This window comes from Amblyomma maculatum, chromosome 3, assembly GCF_055883805.1.
Source record: "Amblyomma maculatum isolate TAMU_Amacu chromosome 3, ASM5588380v1, whole genome shotgun sequence".
In the NCBI taxonomy this organism is placed as follows: Eukaryota; Metazoa; Arthropoda; class Arachnida; order Ixodida; family Ixodidae; genus Amblyomma; species Amblyomma maculatum.
Window position 1 is genome coordinate 184532484 of NC_139346.1, and position 19093 is coordinate 184551576.

At 45.7% G+C, this 19093-nt stretch overlaps 1 protein-coding gene across 1 annotated transcript in view; it reads left to right on the plus strand.

Moving 5' to 3' along the window:
- Positions 1-15115, plus strand: part of LOC146197147 (uncharacterized) — a 32387-nt gene extending 17272 nt beyond the window's left edge. The window contains exons 6-14 of the mRNA XM_084597131.1: positions 2299-2344; positions 2555-2674; positions 3209-3325; positions 5497-5577; positions 5644-5724; positions 6471-6648; positions 9761-9928; positions 13724-13858; positions 14957-15115. Coding sequence (XP_084453257.1) covers positions 2299-2344; positions 2555-2674; positions 3209-3325; positions 5497-5577; positions 5644-5724; positions 6471-6648; positions 9761-9928; positions 13724-13858; positions 14957-15115 — 1085 coding nt within the window. The remainder of the gene's footprint in view (positions 1-2298; positions 2345-2554; positions 2675-3208; positions 3326-5496; positions 5578-5643; positions 5725-6470; positions 6649-9760; positions 9929-13723; positions 13859-14956) is intronic.
- The last annotated feature ends 3978 nt before the right edge of the window (positions 15116-19093 follow it).

The window sequence follows — 19093 nt, forward strand, 5'->3', positions numbered from 1 at the left end:
GCGCATGGCAAATAGGGCAAAAGACAAGGATAGAGGAGAGAAAAGCTAAAAGGCTCACCATACGATCTGTCAAGAGATTTTTCAAAGCGAATTCGTGAAGTTCGTAAACTTTCATGGAACATAGCAGCTGACGGTGAAAAAGCCAAAGGCGCTAAGGTAAAGCTGGTCTCTGACAAACTAGTGATACATGGGGTTGTTTTCCCGGGACAGGGAGGAAGGAAAACTCGTGGTGCCGCCACCAAGGATAAATAACTGACATTTTCATCAGAAGTCCCTGCCAACTAACGCGTGAAAGTATTGAGGCAGAGATAATAGATAGTTTAGAGGCAAATGCGTGTCCAAGCCGTTGATTTCTTTCTCCTCCAAGGAATTACAATACTTGCGTCGTCATTGAATAGTTGCATACTGCGCATGTGTGATGACCGGTCGCGATTTGCCTATATAAGCTGCTTCGCGGATCTCAGTAAACTGTTAAATGTTAGCGCTCATTTGTCTCGCGTCTCTTTCACTATCCTCATCTGGTTGTGCGCTTCAAATTTATATCATGTCTCACCAACACGCGCAAACAACCACTTTACTGGCGGACGGCCAGGATTAAATCCATTCATAAAAAAGAAACAAAAAAGCGGTGTATTTATAATTATCACCCAACTTTCTTGACATCCACCATTTGCAAAGTATTGGAGCACATTATACATACGCACATTTCTGACTTTCTTGAACAGCATCAGTGTTTCACTATAGCTTTCAGCACGGATTCAGAAGAGCTTATTCCACATGCACATAGTTAGCCCATACTGTACTCGACCTTGCAAACTCCATCATTAACGGAAACCAAACAGATGCCATCTTCGTGAATTTCGCAAAAGCCTTTGACAAGGTCTCTCACAAAAATTTGCTTTCCAAAATTCATAATACTGCAAAGAAATAAAAAAAAAACTCGTTGCCTGAATATCATCATATTTGAATTACTAACAGCGATATGTATCGTTTGGTAGCCATTCCTCTGAAATTGTTTCAGTCAACTCTGGTATTCCTCGGGGCTCGGTGCTTCAAACATCTAGGTCTATGCATCAGTAATACTCTTGACTGGACCAAGCACATTTATCAAGTTACAGGCAATGCAAACTATAAGCTCTTTTTTCTGAGACAAGGTCGGCTGCTACCCTATAAATCAATTGTCCTTCCAATGCTTGACTATGCGGTTGTAATTTGGGATCCGTTCACGAAGACAAATATGAATAAAATTGAAAAAAAAATACAAAAAGGCAGTCCGCTTTGTTTAAAATAGTTATCGGCGTACGTCAGTGACTAACCTGTTGCATAGCTAGGACTAGTTTAATGCCATTAACCCAAAGGAATCGCATCTCTCGCCTCAAAGTTTTGTACCAACTTGTAAACGGGCATTCATGATTAATCTTGCTGAAATAATATCTATCTCTTCAGGTTAAAACCCTAGAAAGCGACACAATTTCCCAATTGCTCAGTTAAGCCCTCGTAATAATTGCTTTAAATATTCGTTTTTTCCAAGAACTATCGCCGACTGGAATCAGCTTACCAACAAAGAAATTTTACAGCCATCCGTGGCGTCTTTTTCTAGAACTCTATCTTTGCCCTAATATGCACGTTGTTGTTGATTTACGTTCTATATCCCCATCTGAATTAAATGTGTTAGTTAGTGACGGCATGGCTGTAATAAACACGTATTATTTCTTTGTCTAATGCTCATGAGAGGTTGTTTAATATTGTTCCTTTCTTGCCTGAATTTTCGACACCTGTGCTTTTATTTTCTTTTTGTATTTATGTACTCACCCTGCGAAAATCTCTTGTGGGATTGCAATATAAATAAATAAAATGAAATATTACACACTTGAACAGCCTAGCATTCATGAGAATGGCAATGTCATCCCCAAAGACTTTCTAATACTCAGTGTGAAGATAATTGCAGGACATTACATTTGTTACGAGTATCAAAATAGGCCCCAAAAATGTAAATAAGCAATCAGAACAGATTCCGCATCTTGCTCTTCACAGTGTGCCTATAGTTCAATACCGCAACACGGAGCATTTGCTTAGTTCTTAGGTTCACCGTTAGGGGTTCATAGCATATAGCAGAAAATGCACTTCTCCATAGACTCACTGTGGCTCAGCTGGAGTGTACGAGCTCTGCAAACAAGGATAAAATATGGAAAAAACGTTTACATCCTGACAGGGAAATCTTCAAACACACTTATTTTCGTAGCTATAAAAAAGGCACCTGTCATCAGTTCATTAACGAGTAATATCTTATTGTTGCAGGCTTTACCGGAGCCGAGCCACAGACATCATCTCTGCGCGTGCGAGCGTAAGTCTCTATGGCTTGAACGACGTGAACATGGCACTAGAGGGCCCTAAAGAATAGACATGGAGATGGCGTGCGCCTCCTCCTGGCGTATTCTTTGATGCCATTTTTGATTCAAGTATATTCATATGACCAGCTTGCATGTCCGGCCCTCAAACGTGTTTTGATCATTTGTGGCTATATCCGTTCAAGGTGCCCATGCATTCCTTGCAGCCTCACGATGGCAGCGCGACCGGCGTTCATTGCCGGTGCCGCCTACACCGCCGTATTTGGGAACATCGCCAGCTTCAACACCGTGCCCGTGCGGGACGCGGTTCTCGTCACACTCGACTGGTAACCGGATGACACCTTCGTTTGACAGCGGGAGCAGATCTCAGTTATTTAAAAATCCACCGCTTTAGATTTACAATCCCGCTTTAAATTTATGGTAAGAACACAAGTTTTTGGTGAGGAAACATGACCCGAAAGTGTGACCAGAAAACGGCCTTCGTTCTGACACATAAGACATGTCAGCGCTACTAATCGAACTACCATGCGAGCAGATCAGCTTCCTTGTCCCAGTCGCGAAAGTACTGTACTATCGCCGCAGTCGGTTACGCCGTGTGTAAATATGCAGCAGTATTGCTGCAGTTAAGCAGACTTAAGTGCATCCTTGGAATTTTTGGCAAGTGTGGGTAGTTTAGACGGTTTTCGTAAACATGTGCGTAACAGTGTGTAACAATATTTCACAATTGCTTCACGTGGCCCAGAAAGCTGTACTTGGGAGGCCATTGGGTAGTATACGCACCCCTAGCGGTCTAAAGCGAGCAAACATATGAAGTCAACTGCTGTGGACTCGGGAGATGCATAACTTTTCTACGCCCCCAGCCGTGACGAAAACTGTCCGGTGAACTGGTGGAGCTGGTTATCCGTTTCTTTGCCCGTGGCTCTGGTCTGCTGCATCGCGTGCTGTACTTCAATCTACTGTTCAAGCCTCGTCAGTTGGTGAGCCCTTGCTTCTATTTTACTCAGCGTTCGGCAAAAACTATGATCCTTCACTGTGATTGTGCAGAGGGGAAGCTGGGGAACCACGCCCCGATATTTATGTGCGACAGTGTACTGTGTACACTCCGAGCCCATAGCTTTCAAGCTGCACGTCATGCTTTGTGAACGTGTACGCTGAAGAAAAGTGCAAAAATTGCAAGACCATTCGATGTAGAAGCGATTAATTATGCACATGATAACTGAATATATGGCACTTGTACTCGCCACTTCATCCGAATGCTGTATTTGTGGAGTTAAGGCGGCGTCTTTCTGCAGCTGGTAATATTGTCGTTGTGGTATTTCTCAGAGGCTTTCCACAGGATGTCTGACCTCTCCAGTGAACGCACGTGTGTGCTCTATAGGTATTCACGAACAGCAGGATGCCATTTAACTAAGCACCATTACATTATCGCAAATTGCAATTGCACCGGGGTTGTGCACCACAGGCGCATCTCAGGTACAACAAGTCTCGCAGTCGTTTACAAAATCGCACTACGCTTCTACGCTTTACCCGAGTGGCACTCTGTATTCTTTCCTGTTGCCTAAAACATCTGCTGCGCCTTGGTAACTTACCCAATGTGGTTTTGCGCCGCTATGTCGAACTCATTGAGAAAGTTTTATGTGTAATGCATTAAATATCTGCTGTCATCAAAACTTTCGAAGGAATGGAAGACCGTTGAATTTCTCTTCATCTTTAAAAAACTCGGATGCTCATTAATAACGGATTAATGTATTATTTCTTAAGTTCTGCATGCTGTAGGAAGTTGAAACACATTATTGCAGAATATACCATTACTTTTCTTGAAGAATACTAATTGCGAGTGGCACATTGAGTCACAATATAGGACGTACAGTCTCTGTCAAAAGTGTAGAGCTCAGGGGGTCTGCTTCTGAGGCACTTCGTGCGGCTTGTAATGCATTGCCAGTGTTCAAAATCTCTTGATGGTAAGAAGATTTTTTGTTCTACCCTCTCCAATGGGAAGGACCTCCACAAAAGCTAAATCAGCGCCGCTACACGGCTCAAAAGCAGATCCCCCGGGCTTTACACATCTGAGAAAGGCTGTACTTAATTTTGCTAATGTAGCAGATGTCATTGTTTAAATATACGCCATATTGATGTATTTCAGCAAGGTATTTGATAAAGTACATCACGGAAAACGTTTCAAACATTAAAAAATTATTCATCTTGCAAACATTAAAATATCATAAACTGCATACTAAAGAACAATATACTTTTCGTTCCAGCTAATGGGTACAGCTACAGCTTTCTCCTAGTCCCCTTTGGTTCACCAACGAAATGTTTTCTGGCCTATAATATACAAGATATATGGTTGCCCCAGGAACGCATATACGTTTGTTTGTACTTATCAATGTGCAGTATTTTGTCAAAATGTACGCATTGGCAAAACGTGAGCTTAATCTGAGTCTGACAAATGTACTTTATTGGTGCAGTGAGTTCGCCTTGATTGTTAAAATAACGTTTTAACGCCAAATAACACATAAACGGATCCGTTAAACTATGCGTGTATTCTTGGACCGCCACTAAAGCAGGTTAACAGGAGCAAGTGTGTATATATATATATATATATATATATATATATATATATATATATATATATATATATATATATATATATTCTTTTGCACGAACTTAGGAATTATGCCTATATAATAATAATAATAATAATAATAATAATAATAATAATAATAATAATAATAATAATAATAATGCATATATTAGGCCAAAGCGCGAATATGAATCTATAGTCTGGGATACATTTGCGAAACATAACGTTTATAAAATCAGTGTTGAGAGAAAAGTTGTTACAGCGGCGAGTAATACTGAATCATTTGAAACGCCAAGAAGTAAAAAATCGTCGTTACTTTAAAGCATTCATTTTCTTTCCTTTTTTTTTTTTTCCTAATGGTAAGATCTTCACGGCGTAACGTCGGCCACACGAGGTCTCGCTTTGACTGTCGTAGTATTGTTATCGCAATAAAAGCTTGTAGAGCGGGCGCAGTCATCATACGATAAGGCAAGGTTTGAAAACAATCATGTGAAATTATCTTTAACACCGATATGTAAGCTTCACAGCGTCTTCCAGCAAACTGCTGATTTCATTTCGATCCAGTGATGACGAAATCGACGAGCAAACGCACGTAGACTTGTCCAGGAGCGCTTGGATGCGTCATCGGAACATGAAGAGGCACACGTGAGTTTGCTGGTTTGTTATTCCTCTCCACACTACAAAACTTTGTCACTGAACTGAAATTTGCAGAGTCCGCGAGGCCCTGGCTTTCTACTGGCTTGTGGGAGTCCCTGTCGCTTCCAGCGCATACAGCTCACAGCATCCTGGATGGTGGGTATATTTACGGAGCCTTGCATCATACGGTGGTATTCACCCGATGCTGCCTTTTGTTACTAATATGCCCACTTCGGCTACGTTGAAGAAGCGCTGGTCGGCACGTTTTCCCAGATTTTGCAGTTTTGCGCACATGCAATTAGCCCAGCATGCCAAAATTTGGGGTTGTGCCAACCTGCGTTTCCTCAATGCGGCCAAAGTCGACATGTCCTGAAAAAAAAAAACGACATCGTGTGGATATCACCCATCCAGTTGCCCTGGCAAAAAAATGAACAGTAATATGCGTTGTGGGGCTAGTTGGTTCATACTCAGATTGGTTCTATGCGCACAAAAAGACGACACAAAAAGACAAGAGAGACAGGACGGAGCGCACTTTCAACTGTTTTATTCCGGAAATGTGCACGACAGTTATACCAAAAAAATCATCAGTGCATAATCATCAGTGCCACGTGCGAGCCAAATACCCAGGAAAAGCATAAAGGAAGGGTACAGGTCACTCACCCCTTATCTAATTTATCTAAAAAGACAAATTCTTTATCATACATTGTCATAGATGGTGCGCTAATACATGAACTTCCACTTTTCCTAATATGGTAGGCCGCAATGAACAAATCGGGCAGCAATACTGCTGGCCGAATGCAATAATGGTAAAGGCCAAAAGACAACTGCCACGTGGTCTGCTCCTAAAATTTGATTGGAAACCATACCGACATGTCACCGAGGTGTCTTCGCAATGCATGCAGGGCCCTGGAGGTCCCCCTTCTGACCATCACCATGCTGACGCTGAGCGTTGCGCCAGGGTCGCTGTGGCGGCGCTCCTGGTCGCATCGCGTACTCAACTGGCGCTCTCTCAGCTCGCGCATGCCATGGAGCATCATTCTCATGCTGGGCTCAGTGATGGCGCTCTCCAGGACAGTAGAGGTACAATACTTATGCTTTAGCCGCAGTAAATCCGGGGCTGGTGTCTAAAAATTCATTAGCCATATATTTTTTTATTTATAATCCATGTGTATTGGGTAACTATTTTAAGGCGATGGCCTTTAATGGCTCATGCTCGCGGATCGTGTTCGTCCGTCCGTAACGCTTTCGCTACGTAGGAGGCGGTAGCTGGCAGCTGACATGGCCGAGCAATAACTGGACGCAGGGCTTCCTGACAATATGCCTGGCAGAAGCTGCCAACTCGTGTCTCTTCTTTCGCATGGGAGGGTGATATTAGAATCAGCCTGCCAAGGCCCTTGTGTTCCGTTAAGTCTACGAACGTACCTGCGTGGCCTGTAGGCCACGCAGGTACGTTCGTACGGCTCGGTTAAAGCAGGGCTTTATATGTTGGCTGGTAGCTTAAGCTGTCGCATCATCGCGAAGGTGGGAGTGAAAACAGAGAGAAAGAAGTGACGGTAGTGGAGAGCTTCGGACCACCGCGCGGTAGAGGCTTACGCCTCATCGCAGTTTAGTGATTCAAATTGTTCCCTAGAAGTTTTTCAGGTTCCTGCTTTCAACCATACGGAGGAGGCGACCATACTAGTGTCTCGTTGATAACTGCAACTCAGCATTGTAACATGGAGCAGCAAGCGGTTCATTTGTGCGTGTGGCGAGTGTGAAAGGGGATTGGCTATGTTGTGGTATATGTGATTAGGCAGTTACGTTGACAGTACCCCGTATGAAATGAAAAATGTGTACCCATTTCAAATGGGTCCTTATTATATGGCCCCTGATTGCTGTAGACTAGTGGATGCAATGGAAGGGCCACACAGGCATCGAGGCTGCTCAGATGTTGTGGTCACTTTTCCCGTGCAAGGTATTTTTAATATCGAGCCACGTTACAGCCACTTTTAGAGCGCAGCGCTTTGGCGCTCGTTCCTGCGTTTCGCATCGTCGTCGCCGTTGTCCCTCGTAACCAGCTCTGCAGCCGGGGCAGCGCGCGCCTGCTGCCGCCACCGTTCACCACTGCGTGTGCCCCCCCCCCCCCCCCCCCCCCCTTGTTCTGCGGTTGCTGCGCGCGCTCCTGCTGCCACCGTTCGCTGCTGAGTGTACCCCCCCCCCCCTCTTCCTGCGTGGCGGCGACGGTGCTCTGCGGTTGCCGAAGCGCCGGCTCGGCATCAGCGGATCACCGTGTGCGTGCATCCCAAGCCGAAACGCAGAGTCACGTTGACTTGACTCGCTAGCGGCGTCAGCGGCATCAGTCAGTCGCTGCTATCTCTTCGCTGCGCAACGTTCCTATGAGCCCACGCGCTCCCTCCCGCGACCTCCCGATAACTTAATTGCTCTCTTCGCTCCTCCTCCAATGCCACCCCTGTGCGGCGGCAATCAGAGCGCCGGATCGGTGGCGGCGGATCTCGATACGTGCACCGCCCGTGACGAAAAGCATACTTCAATCTATCGAAAAGCTGAAACAGCTGATGAGCTGTGCTCAAATTTCGCATTAGGAAGTAACCAAATAGTCCGCAATTTTTTTCAACAAAAACTTTGATATTCATTGTAAAAAGAAGAACCATAAGTGTACTTATTTCACCTCAGTGGAACGTAGATATCTGAGAATGATATAATTGGTGTGAGTAAACGTGAGCTGCTGCAAATGTTTAAAACAGGTAGAATAGTCCCATTGTTCCTTCAGCGGGAGCGAGCTAGGTGGCTTTTAAGGAGACTAGAATTATTTCCCCAGTCGAGTTGCTCCGTTTGAAATCTGTGAGCGCCCCGCCGGGGTGGCGCAGTAGTTACGGCACTCGACTACTGTTCTCAATGACGCGGGATCGAATCCCGGCCTCGGCGGCCGCTTTTCGATGAGGCGAAAAGCAAGGCTCCCGTGTGCTGTGCGATGTCAGCGCACGTTAAAGAACCACAGGTGGTCGAAATTTCCGGAGTCCTCTACTACGGCATCTCTCATAGCCTGAGTCGCTTTGGGACGTTAAACCCCACTAACCAACCTAACCAACCGAGATCTGTGAGTCATCACGAACGCAATGACTTCTTATGCTGGCTTGTCACACCACGTATTGGTATGAACATCGATTATATATCCTGTCCCGATACCTCCAAGTTGCCATTTTTCTCAGCAATGGGAAAACACTTCTTTTGGGACCTTGACCATGATGACACGTCGTCGTAAAGTTAAACAAAATACGAAAATTGCTTTTGCAATGAAGTTGCATTTGAGATTTTTGAGTCGGCGCGAACTCAAAGTGGTTTTATGCTCCTGTCATTCCACTTATTGGTTTGAATTTTGATTGCAGACTATGAACTAACAAGACTCTCATTTTAGGAATGCATTAGCGGCATAATTGGCCTAAATGTTACTAGTTTTTGCTTCATACTCTATTTTAGGTCGGTTTTAGTGATGACCAGAGGCCTCCTCCACCTCACTCTGAATGTAAGAATGCAAGAACGTACTTTCACTTCTGATTCTACTGAATTCATTTTTTTTTTCGCGCTTTGTGCAAAACTTTCCCAGTGTTTCCGTTGTCTAAGCACCCTGTAGCGCTGAGCACAGCACAGCTGCTCTTCCTTGCTCGATAAGAACGACTAAGAGATATGCTTCCGACGACAACTCAATTTGAGGGCTTGCGATGCTCTCCCAAGCATCGGTACACATGCACCACGGGTGTACGCTTGAACGTTACCTCCAAAATAGCGTTAAACGTTCTGAAGGAGCTGCAGAGGCGCTCCCGTGGCTTGCCAAGAAAACCAAATCCTAACAAATGGTTAGCCTCTCTGGCTTTGTATCATTTCATTTTAACATCTCTGTGCTGCTCAGTTGCTCACAGTGTATTTTAACACTAACAGATCTCCCGCTACAGAAGAGTGGCTATCGCATTCGTGCAACCTTAGCTCGCGGTGTCTGATTCTAGTCCCTGCGCCGACGTTTTGATGTCAGTGAACTCAAACACACCATGTATGGCAAGCAGCGTATGTGCACATTTCACAGCCTTAGCACAGATCCAGGGCGCGAGGCACCGGGTACAGTGCCGTAACCTCAACATAAATCTGAACAATGAAGTTGGTTCTTAAATGTCTGTGATTGCACTCCCCGATGGCTTAGGACTATCGCCTGGTGGAGCGGGTTCTGGCAAAGCTAGACGACCGATTCTGGGCGCAACGGTCTTCTAAGTCCAGCCAGTTCATCTTGGTCAGCGTGGCCGCCGTCCTGTCGGAGCTGCTGGTCGGCGAATCCGTCGTTCGATCGATGGCAAGCACAATGGTCCGCGTGGTAAGCTCGCTACTGTTTTACTCAATTTTGGACTCGTTACAAAATCCTGAATACAGTGTCAGCTCAATACGGCTCAATACGACTGCTCGGTCGATACGACTGCAACGCAATACGAGCCAAAAAGCTTCGACCAGCCATAGAAAGCTACCATCGCAATATCCTCCACTTTTTTTTTTTAACGCGATGACGTTCAAGGCTGCATTTTTCGGAAAATCCAGCGTCTGCACTGTTGGCATTGCAGGCTAAAAATCGCGCACATGGTTCTAGCAAGTGGCAGCGGCTGGCATGGCCAAGCATTGATTTGTCGTAGGATTGTCTGCCGTCATGCGACCACATGACGTGGTAGTTTGGCAGAAGCTTCCGACTCGGGCTTCCCGTTCTAGGCGGGAGGACGAGATCAGAATCAAGCCTTCCAGAAGCCTCGCTTTTTGAATCACACACGCGGCCCCTAGTCCACGCGCACATCTTCGTACGGCTTGGTAAAAGCAGGGCTCTATCTCTGTCTGGTGGCCTTTCGCATAACACTTACAACTACATTCTAAAGAGTGCGAGTATATTGCCGCGAAACCTTCAAAACTGTATTTGTTGTTTTTTACCAGCCGCCGGCATGCGGCCTTATCACTGTGATTCTCGTGATTTTCGAACCTAACTTGAGCATGTCCTTGAAGAACAAAGTATACTTGCCTGAGTTTCGCAGCGTCGTTTCAGCCGTTGAATTCTGCCACAAGGTCGAAAAGGTCCATCCAGCCTTCCGCATCTTCGTCCGGTCGTCCATGGAAGCAGGGGGGCTCACGTGGTTGGACGAAAACAACCGGTGCTGTAGGCTGGGCCATTTTCAAAGTTGATGCCTTCCGGTGTCGAACGGGGTCAGACAGCAGACCGTGTTCGGATTGTAGGCCTTGGAGTCGGCGGCTGGCTCGGTGACCTGCTGGTCTTTCAGGGCGACAGGAACAAGGCCGAGGTCCTCGCTTGAAGGATAAAGGGCAGCGCCTCCACCAGATGTCACGTGGTGGTGACCAGAGTCGATGACACAAATGAAGAGTCGGTGATTGCACTGAAGAAGCTCTTTATTGGGCTAACTTGCACCCGCAAAAGAACTAAGCAACTCGGCGCCGGCGATAGCAACAAACGTGCTCGTCACACTCGTCAACGCTCAATTTAAAGGCTGCTCAGAACAATCTAGACAACGTCGCAAACTGCTACTAGCACAACCTGGAACACTGTAGAAACATACGCAAGTGATCGGAATCTTCGAGACAGATCTCGGCGCATCGTTCGCGACAAAGAAAATGATAACGCGTCATATCGCGACAAGGAGTATGAACAAACACGCGATACAGAATTGATACGCGTGTGAGAATCACAGTGATAAGGCCGCATGCCGGCGGCTGTTAAAAAACAACAAATACTGTTTTGAAGGTTTCGCGGCAATAATATATTGGAGGAATAAATTCAGGGATTATTAATTAGAACTGTAGCAAAGTCAAGTATACGAACGAGGATCTACAGGGGGAGGCGGCAGACGACGCAATTAATGCTGTTGTAAGGCCCTGTTAAAGGCGGAACTTAAGCTCTCCCCAAATTTTTGATGACCGGACAGAGGTTCATTATTTCGCTTGTAGGAACAGTCTGTCTGTGTGACATGCCTAAAGTTACGCGAGGTAAAACGAAAAGGCACATATAAGTATGGGTGTGTACCACTGGAGGGAACAGCCACACGCGTGACGGAATCCCGCAAGAGCATATCGGCTCCAGATGACAAAAGCACTCTGGGTTGTCTTGTCCTATGATAGAGTCCTGAGACCGGAGGAGTAAAGAAGACACCTCTGTCTAGAGCGAGGGGATTGCAGCTCGGCGGATAGCTGTCGGCAGCGCGCTATGTTCTTGTCGCCGGTACAGCGGCTCCCTTGCGACTTGCGACTAAAGCATAAAACACGGCCGCTGCTTGAAACCACTTTCTTAATTCTCTCAGCATCGTCCTCAGTCATTTCGTTCTTTTGCGTCCTCCTTGTAGCCGTTACTCAATCGATATACGCTGCTTTACAGCATATCTTATGTGCTCCGCATAATCAGTCCATGGCTTACCTGGTGCTGTGATTAGGGCGATTCTTACTCATTCTTTTTTTTAATCGTGAGCTTAAACTGTGCTTAGCGCAAGAGAAACTGACAAGGCCCGAATCAAGCCACATTTATGTTAACTTTCATTGCCATGCAATATTTTGTATATGTGAATAATAGCTAAGATTCAATTTTTTGCCTGTCGTATACAAGGTCTTTTTGTGTTGCCTTTAGCAGTTTTTCTCCGCAAGGTTTGAGCCACCGCCTTTAAATGGCTTTACCAGTCATTTTAACTTCACAAGTTTAGTACACTGGCGGCCGCTGGTCGTTATATGCCTGATTGTGGCCCGTCTCTCTTGTCTCTTGCTTCATCAGTATTTTATTTAGCTTCTTGACTGTATAAGTGCTGTGGTTTCAGAGGTTTCAAAATATCTGGTAATATGTGTGCGTAGCCTATGGTATTTAGTATCCAAATGGATATGCACGTAATCATTTAGAAATCCGGCCTGGCCAGTTAAATGTTTTAACGTCGATCGTTTTCACCTTCCAGTTGGGGAATTACCCCTATTGCTCCGCTTCACCCACAAACTCAAATAACTAGCAATCATTACATTTACTGCACCATAGAAACTTTTGCCAAAGCAGTACTGCACTGAAATGAGTGGTTTCCACCATGCCCAATACAAAGACATAAGGACCTCCGAGTCTCAGGAGGATCCAACATATACAGTTCAACGCAGTTGAATTTAACACGCACAAGTTGCGTACGGTTGTCGTGGAGGCATCGAATGAGAATCTTACAGATGGTGGACCACAGGTTCAGATGCGGCAGAGTCAACCACAGTTGCCGTCGTGCATTGTCCGCATAGAGTTTGTTTTTGTTTTTGAAATAAACGCAACAGACTGACCAAAATCAGGGGTCTCAAACTCGCATTACTAGGCCGCATCGAGAAAAGCGGCGCGTATTTTTTTCTACATAAATGCCGCACGGTCACCGCACCAAGATGGCATGCAGAGGGATAATGAAATGGTGCATACGGTTAATATAACAGTGAGGTGTTTTTAAAAAATGAAATGTGCATTAATATATAATGATGAGGATGGTTCGCCGCCTGGTTCTAGAAGGCAGCCGACGTCCGTCCAAGGTTCACGACGATTAAGGGGCCATTGACTGTTCATTTTGCAAAAATAAAATAGTCTGGGGACTAACCATTTAACTTGGTTTAACTGGTAAACAGTGAAGTCTGATGGTGAAAGTGACTCGTGAAGATGGCCGCGTACGTACTTTCAGAACAAAGGCCGACATTTTAGGAACCGGCGGGCAGCACCACAGAGGTCCTCATGCTGCGGGTTTTAGAACCCTGATTACACGTATTCAGGAAGCGAAAATGTTCTCTCGTCGTCTAGGAAGCTTGCAAGCGAACTACAGAATTCAACAAGAAGCGGTGGTTTTACCACGGCATGTGAAACAAAGGTTGGAAAGCACAGTTACGGCGTTTTCTTCTGTTTAAAAGGTGCGAGACTGTGTGCTTATGTATCAGGTCAAATTGTAGACCTCTAAGTCCCATGGTTCTCTTAGAAAATTTGTTCTCCTTCGTCGCTTGGTGGCTCCTTGTTAAATATGCCACGGAAATAGAAGCATCTTCAACTTCAACCGCTAAGCAGGCCGAAATAAGTGCGAGCGATAATTCTAAGCAGCTGAACGAATGAAGCCTGTGCTACGTGGGAATTGTGCAGGCCGTGATGACCGAGACCCCGGTATCTTTCTACGTCGTCCCGGTGAGCCTGGCAGCTTCCATCAACGTAATGCTGCCTGTGTCCCTTCCGCTGCTCGTCATGCGGGAGTACACCCACGCCAATGGCGCCCAGATGGTGAGGATCCACCGAATAGCAGTGCGGCCTTTCGCGGCGATGAAACTTTTGCATTTCTTTTGCACTGCCACGGATGTCGGTCGGCATGCTCGGATGTCGGCATGCTCGTCTTGCTGGAGCGAAATAATAAGCCTGCCTGCTTTATATGAACACTTGAATCGTGCCATGATCGATGGTATTAAGCGGTGAAAGGAGCATAGGTTAAAAGGAAAGTTGGCAGGATCTACGCTGGATATAGATGATTTTTCGCTCCCGTTTTTATCAGCGTATACAACCAGCATTTGTTGCGGTTGTAGGCCTGAATTGAGAATGTCTAATCAATCCGGCCTAGCAAAGGAGAATGAAATGTTGGTCTGCTCTTTTTCGACTGATTAAAAGCGCTGTTCGGATCATCTGCAGCCGCATCTTACTGTTCGATATAATGTGCTCTCTATAGTACGTTCATTCATCTGTAGCCGAGGAAGCACGGCATTCATCCGTAGCGCTTCGGAGCTGTTGCCTGTCGGAAATCAGAGTACGTACGGATTGTTCCGAGGCGTAGTCACAACAGTTCTGCAATTTCTACTGCCAGTCGCGCTCACGCACTTCGGTCCGCGTGCTTGTGCGTTTATGACTGTGCTGGCACTGTCAAGTGCAGTTACCCGTCAGTGTACCTTTCAGAAGCGCTCATATCACACTGTACGTGTCACAGGTTTTAAACACAGGCATTATTCCGTAGTCTAATTGCAAGAATTTTCATTTACAGATACGGCACCGTGCCCAATTCTGTTCACCTCGAAGAAAATCCCTCCACAACTAACGATGGCTGATAGCTTCGGTTCCTTGACTTCAGCGAGTGTGAGGCAGAAGCTGGGTGGCGCTTTCCCAGTTTGTCAAAAAGCTCATTCCCCTCCATGTCTTCCCACACACACAAAAAAAGAATCACATTTAGTTAGAGCTTCGGCTGACACTGAAGCTGTCCGAAAATGAGTGCAAGAGAATGTTTGTCCCAGCGCTCATCCCACCGTACGTGTGACAACAATGCCGAAGTTGACAACAGTTGACAACAATGCCTTAATCTTCACGAAGCCTTAATCTGCCATGTTGTTTGTCTCCCAGGTGGCGTACGGCATCTTGATCAAGTGCGTAGCCGTGACGGCCATATTCATCTCTATGAACAGCATAGGCCTCGCCGTCTTCCAGGGCGAAGAGCTGCAGAAGTCGCAGGGCATGAGCGCCCTCCACAATGCCACAAACACCGACAGCGCAGGCCTATAATGCCGCCATGGTGTTACTTGGATTGTGTGTTTCCTCCATACTGTTTTACATCATTTTTCTTAGCATAAGACTGTTCCTTTCGTGTTCAAATACGTGAACTCTCAGTGAGGCGAGATACATTTTATCCTTAAGCTTCATTCCACTTTCGTGATATTTGCAGTCGTTGCAATATTTTCTTGCAATAACGTATACCGTTTTTTTTTTTTCTTGTACGCCCCTGTACAGCTGCTGACGATTTCAATGTTCGACCGTCTGACTATATCACTCAGGTTCGACGCTTGTCGGCGCTGTAGTGTTTTGAATTTTTGAAATGTGCCATACGTGTCATTACGGACATTGCCAACACCACTGGAGAGGATTTCGCACAGCCTTTGTGAAGTTTGTGCTGCCTAGAAGTCATGTCGGTGTAATGGACGACAATCAGCTATAGCGCAAAACCTGTTTTGCACTCGATGTCAGTGTGCCAGCGTTTCGTTGCAGTTGCCTGATATATTTGCGTCGTTGAAATGCCTTCTTGGAATAACGCATAGCGTTGTTCTTTTTTTTCGCACCTGTCAGCCGCATACTGTCAACAGTTTCTGACTATCTGACGCTTTGTCGGCGCCATTTTAATGTTCTGAATATTTGAACTGCGCCATATGTGTTGTGACGGACATTCCGAACACCACGGGAGACCTTTCGCACTGCCTTTGTGAAGTTGGTGCTGGCGATAAGTGTTGCCGGTGCTATGGACGGCTACTAGCTATTGTACACCAACTGTTCAGCCCGCCATGATCGCAAGAAGTTGCGGCGCATACTTAACACGTACTACTGGCATGTACTTTTTGGAGTGCTTTTTGAAGGCAGTGTATCAGAATATTTTTCTTCGCTGTGCAGAAACTAGCGGCCAGCCTGGCAGCGCTAAGGAACGGGTTTCATAAACCAGTGCTACAAGAACTGTCCGAAATGTCTATATGAGGATGTCTAGTCGTCAGTGGAACGGTGCCTCGGCGATGGTATCCGCCAAACCGGTAGCTAATGTTCTCGCTCCACATTCCGTTGAGCAGCATTGAACCCTTTTCATTTATATGTGGGCTGGTAGCTTACACTCTCGCGTCATACTCTTAAAGGATGAGCTTAAGTGTCCCCAATAATGTAGCACCTTACACTGATAGGGCGTGATAGGGGAATAATGTAGCAGGCAAAAGAAGCTTCCACAGTTGCTATCGCAATTCAACTAGAGTTAACCAGAGTTCAACCACAAGAAATTCTCTCTCTCTCTCTCTCTCTCTCTCTCTCTCTCTCTCTCTCTCTCTCTCTCTCTCAATGTTTCAATCTCCCTCCTCGCTGGGCTCTGATTGCCCTGATTTATGAATACATGTCTAGTCATATCGGGTGTCTTAGCTAAATGTAACTACGCTAATAAAATCGTTGCTCAGGTGCCCTAGTCCAATGAAAGCAATGAAGATTTTTGAAAGTCCCGTGGCCTGTAGTTCGTAGTACATTTTGGATTAATAAATACTTTTCTAATCATTGGCTTGAGAAAAATTCTCACCCAGAATTTCTGGCTTGTAATGAAAAACTGTTAGCTTCGATGTTTGCACCAAGGTAGATCTTACGCAGTTCTATTTATGCGCATTGAAGAAAATGATATCATGTGACTGCTGTACGCATACCAAGGCTCATGGTAGAGATCGCTTAAAGAAATTAAGGCCCTGGGTGCTGTGACTCACCAAATTGTGACGTGGAGCCAAACTACTCCTCATTTCGATACAACCATGCTTACGGTCTAAGCACTACCGCAGCACCATAAATCAATGGCGCAACTGGTAGTGATAAATCTCGCGAGCGCCACTGTTTTAGCCTCTCAAGTTCCATCTATACCGCTATTGCGCTGGCGCTATAACTCCCGCTCACACTGATATCGTGTGAGTCGCAATAGGTTTGCAAGTTGACTCTTACGCCTACTAAAGTAACACTCTATACCAGCGAGTATTCACCTTCAACACGTTAAATGTGGGTGCAAAATGCTGTTTCTGCTAGCTTTGACCAAAAGCGATGCCTAAAATTAGGAAGTTTACGAAAGCCAAATGTTAAGTCTATTTTATGCCCTTATGATGCATTGTTCATATTGAGTACAATATCTTTGAGGCCGCATGATCTATTTGTGCTCATGCAATGTCATAATAGATGTCACAGAAAAGAGGATGTCACAAGCAGCTTAAGATGCCTGCACAAGCTTTCACTGGAGAGCTTCTCTGTGAAATGTATTCCTGTCTGCAAGACAGCTTCCTTTGGTAAGACGCACAGCTAGCATATCACTTGTGACTGTCAAGTATACTGCCTACGTGAGCAATGGTAGCTGCTACTGTTGGTATGGAGGACCATGTAAACTAGTAGAAATGTGTTAAAGGAGTAATTTGTGGTACTGTTTGAACACAATAAGGTAAACTAGCTGTTTATTTTTTTACATCATTAGTTCAGATATTACTGGAAGCGGAGCTCCGACGTATTGCGAATATAGACCGCACTCTACAGTGACGAAAGCTAGAAGAGTGTGTCGGTTGCCGGGACAGCGTTTCACACCGCGGGCGACAGGCGGTGCGAACACCGCAATGATATGAGACCTTTCATAACGAATAAATAACGCTGTCCATATAGAGATTTAGAGTAGGGGAATAGCGGGGCGGAAATGCGCATGCGCAGAACGACAGGGCCCTATAGGGTGAGCGGGCGACGCCAACCCAAAATTAGAGAAATAAGTGCGGATTTTTTTAAAAACTTTGCTTTGCTGACAGGAAATACAAATGTCACGAAATAAATTTCGCAAGGAACGTTATTACAGCTTTTCTTTCGTGCTTGCATAAATGAAATACCTTTCCGCATTTCACATTTTAATCAACATGACCCTGCGGGCTACTAACGCACGGAATGCAGGCACGGTCGGTCCCCTATTATACCCTTATTCTAAAGCACATCTGAAGGGCCGCCTTACACCCTGCGAATATGGTGCCCCTAAGCTACTCTATTCTCAAAACCCCTGCACTATGCCACCATTCCTCTCGCTGTAAATAGGACTTAAGTACATACAGGCGAACTTCCCGGGGAGATCTACAGTCTAAGTGCAGCGCCCACAAATCGCGCATTGATGACAATGTTTTCCAATCCAATCCAAAAGTCGATGACCGGCTTGTTCTATTCATCACTTTAATATGCAGCATTGCTTGGTCTTCTCATTTGTTCCCAACCCTCCTAAGGAAAATGCCCCCACGCACCCAATGCAGACGCAGTCATACCCCATTATACCTTTATTAAGTACACGTCTGAAGGGCCGCCTTGCACCCTGCGAATATGGTGCCTCTATTCTCGAAACTCCTGCACTATGTCACCGTTCCTCTCGCTGTAACTAAGACTTAAGTACATACAGGGGGATTTCACGGGGAGGTATAATGTCCGATGATGCATGTCGATGGCCGGCTTGTTCTATTAACCACTTTAGAATGCAGCATTGCTAGGTCTCCATTTTCTTCTCATTTGTTCCTAGCACTCCTAAGGAAAATGCCCCACGCAGTAAACATCTCATAGTCACGACGCATGAGTTGGCATTGAGTACCGTGAGGTCTTTAATTCCGACGACAGCGTTTGAAGCTTGCAAGATACTCCGGGCCGAAGCAGTTTACAATGTTCGCTCGAGGCGTGTTGTAATGCCACGCTTCTCTTGCTTTCCATACGGCTCAAGTAAAGGATCCGATGAAAATCCTGTCTTCGTTTTCGAGCAGCACCAGCACTGGATACGCACACACATGCACGAATAATTTTACCGTTCGCTGGGATTTCATTCGCGATCACTTTGGTGGGATGAGGCAGAAGTCACTTCGCTCACAACACTGGAAGGACACTACCCCACGTTTTCAGGATGCATGTTCTAAAAACAGCGTCGAACGGCACTTCAAATAAAATCAGGAAAATCAAACCAGTATCATAGTCACTGTCTTTCGC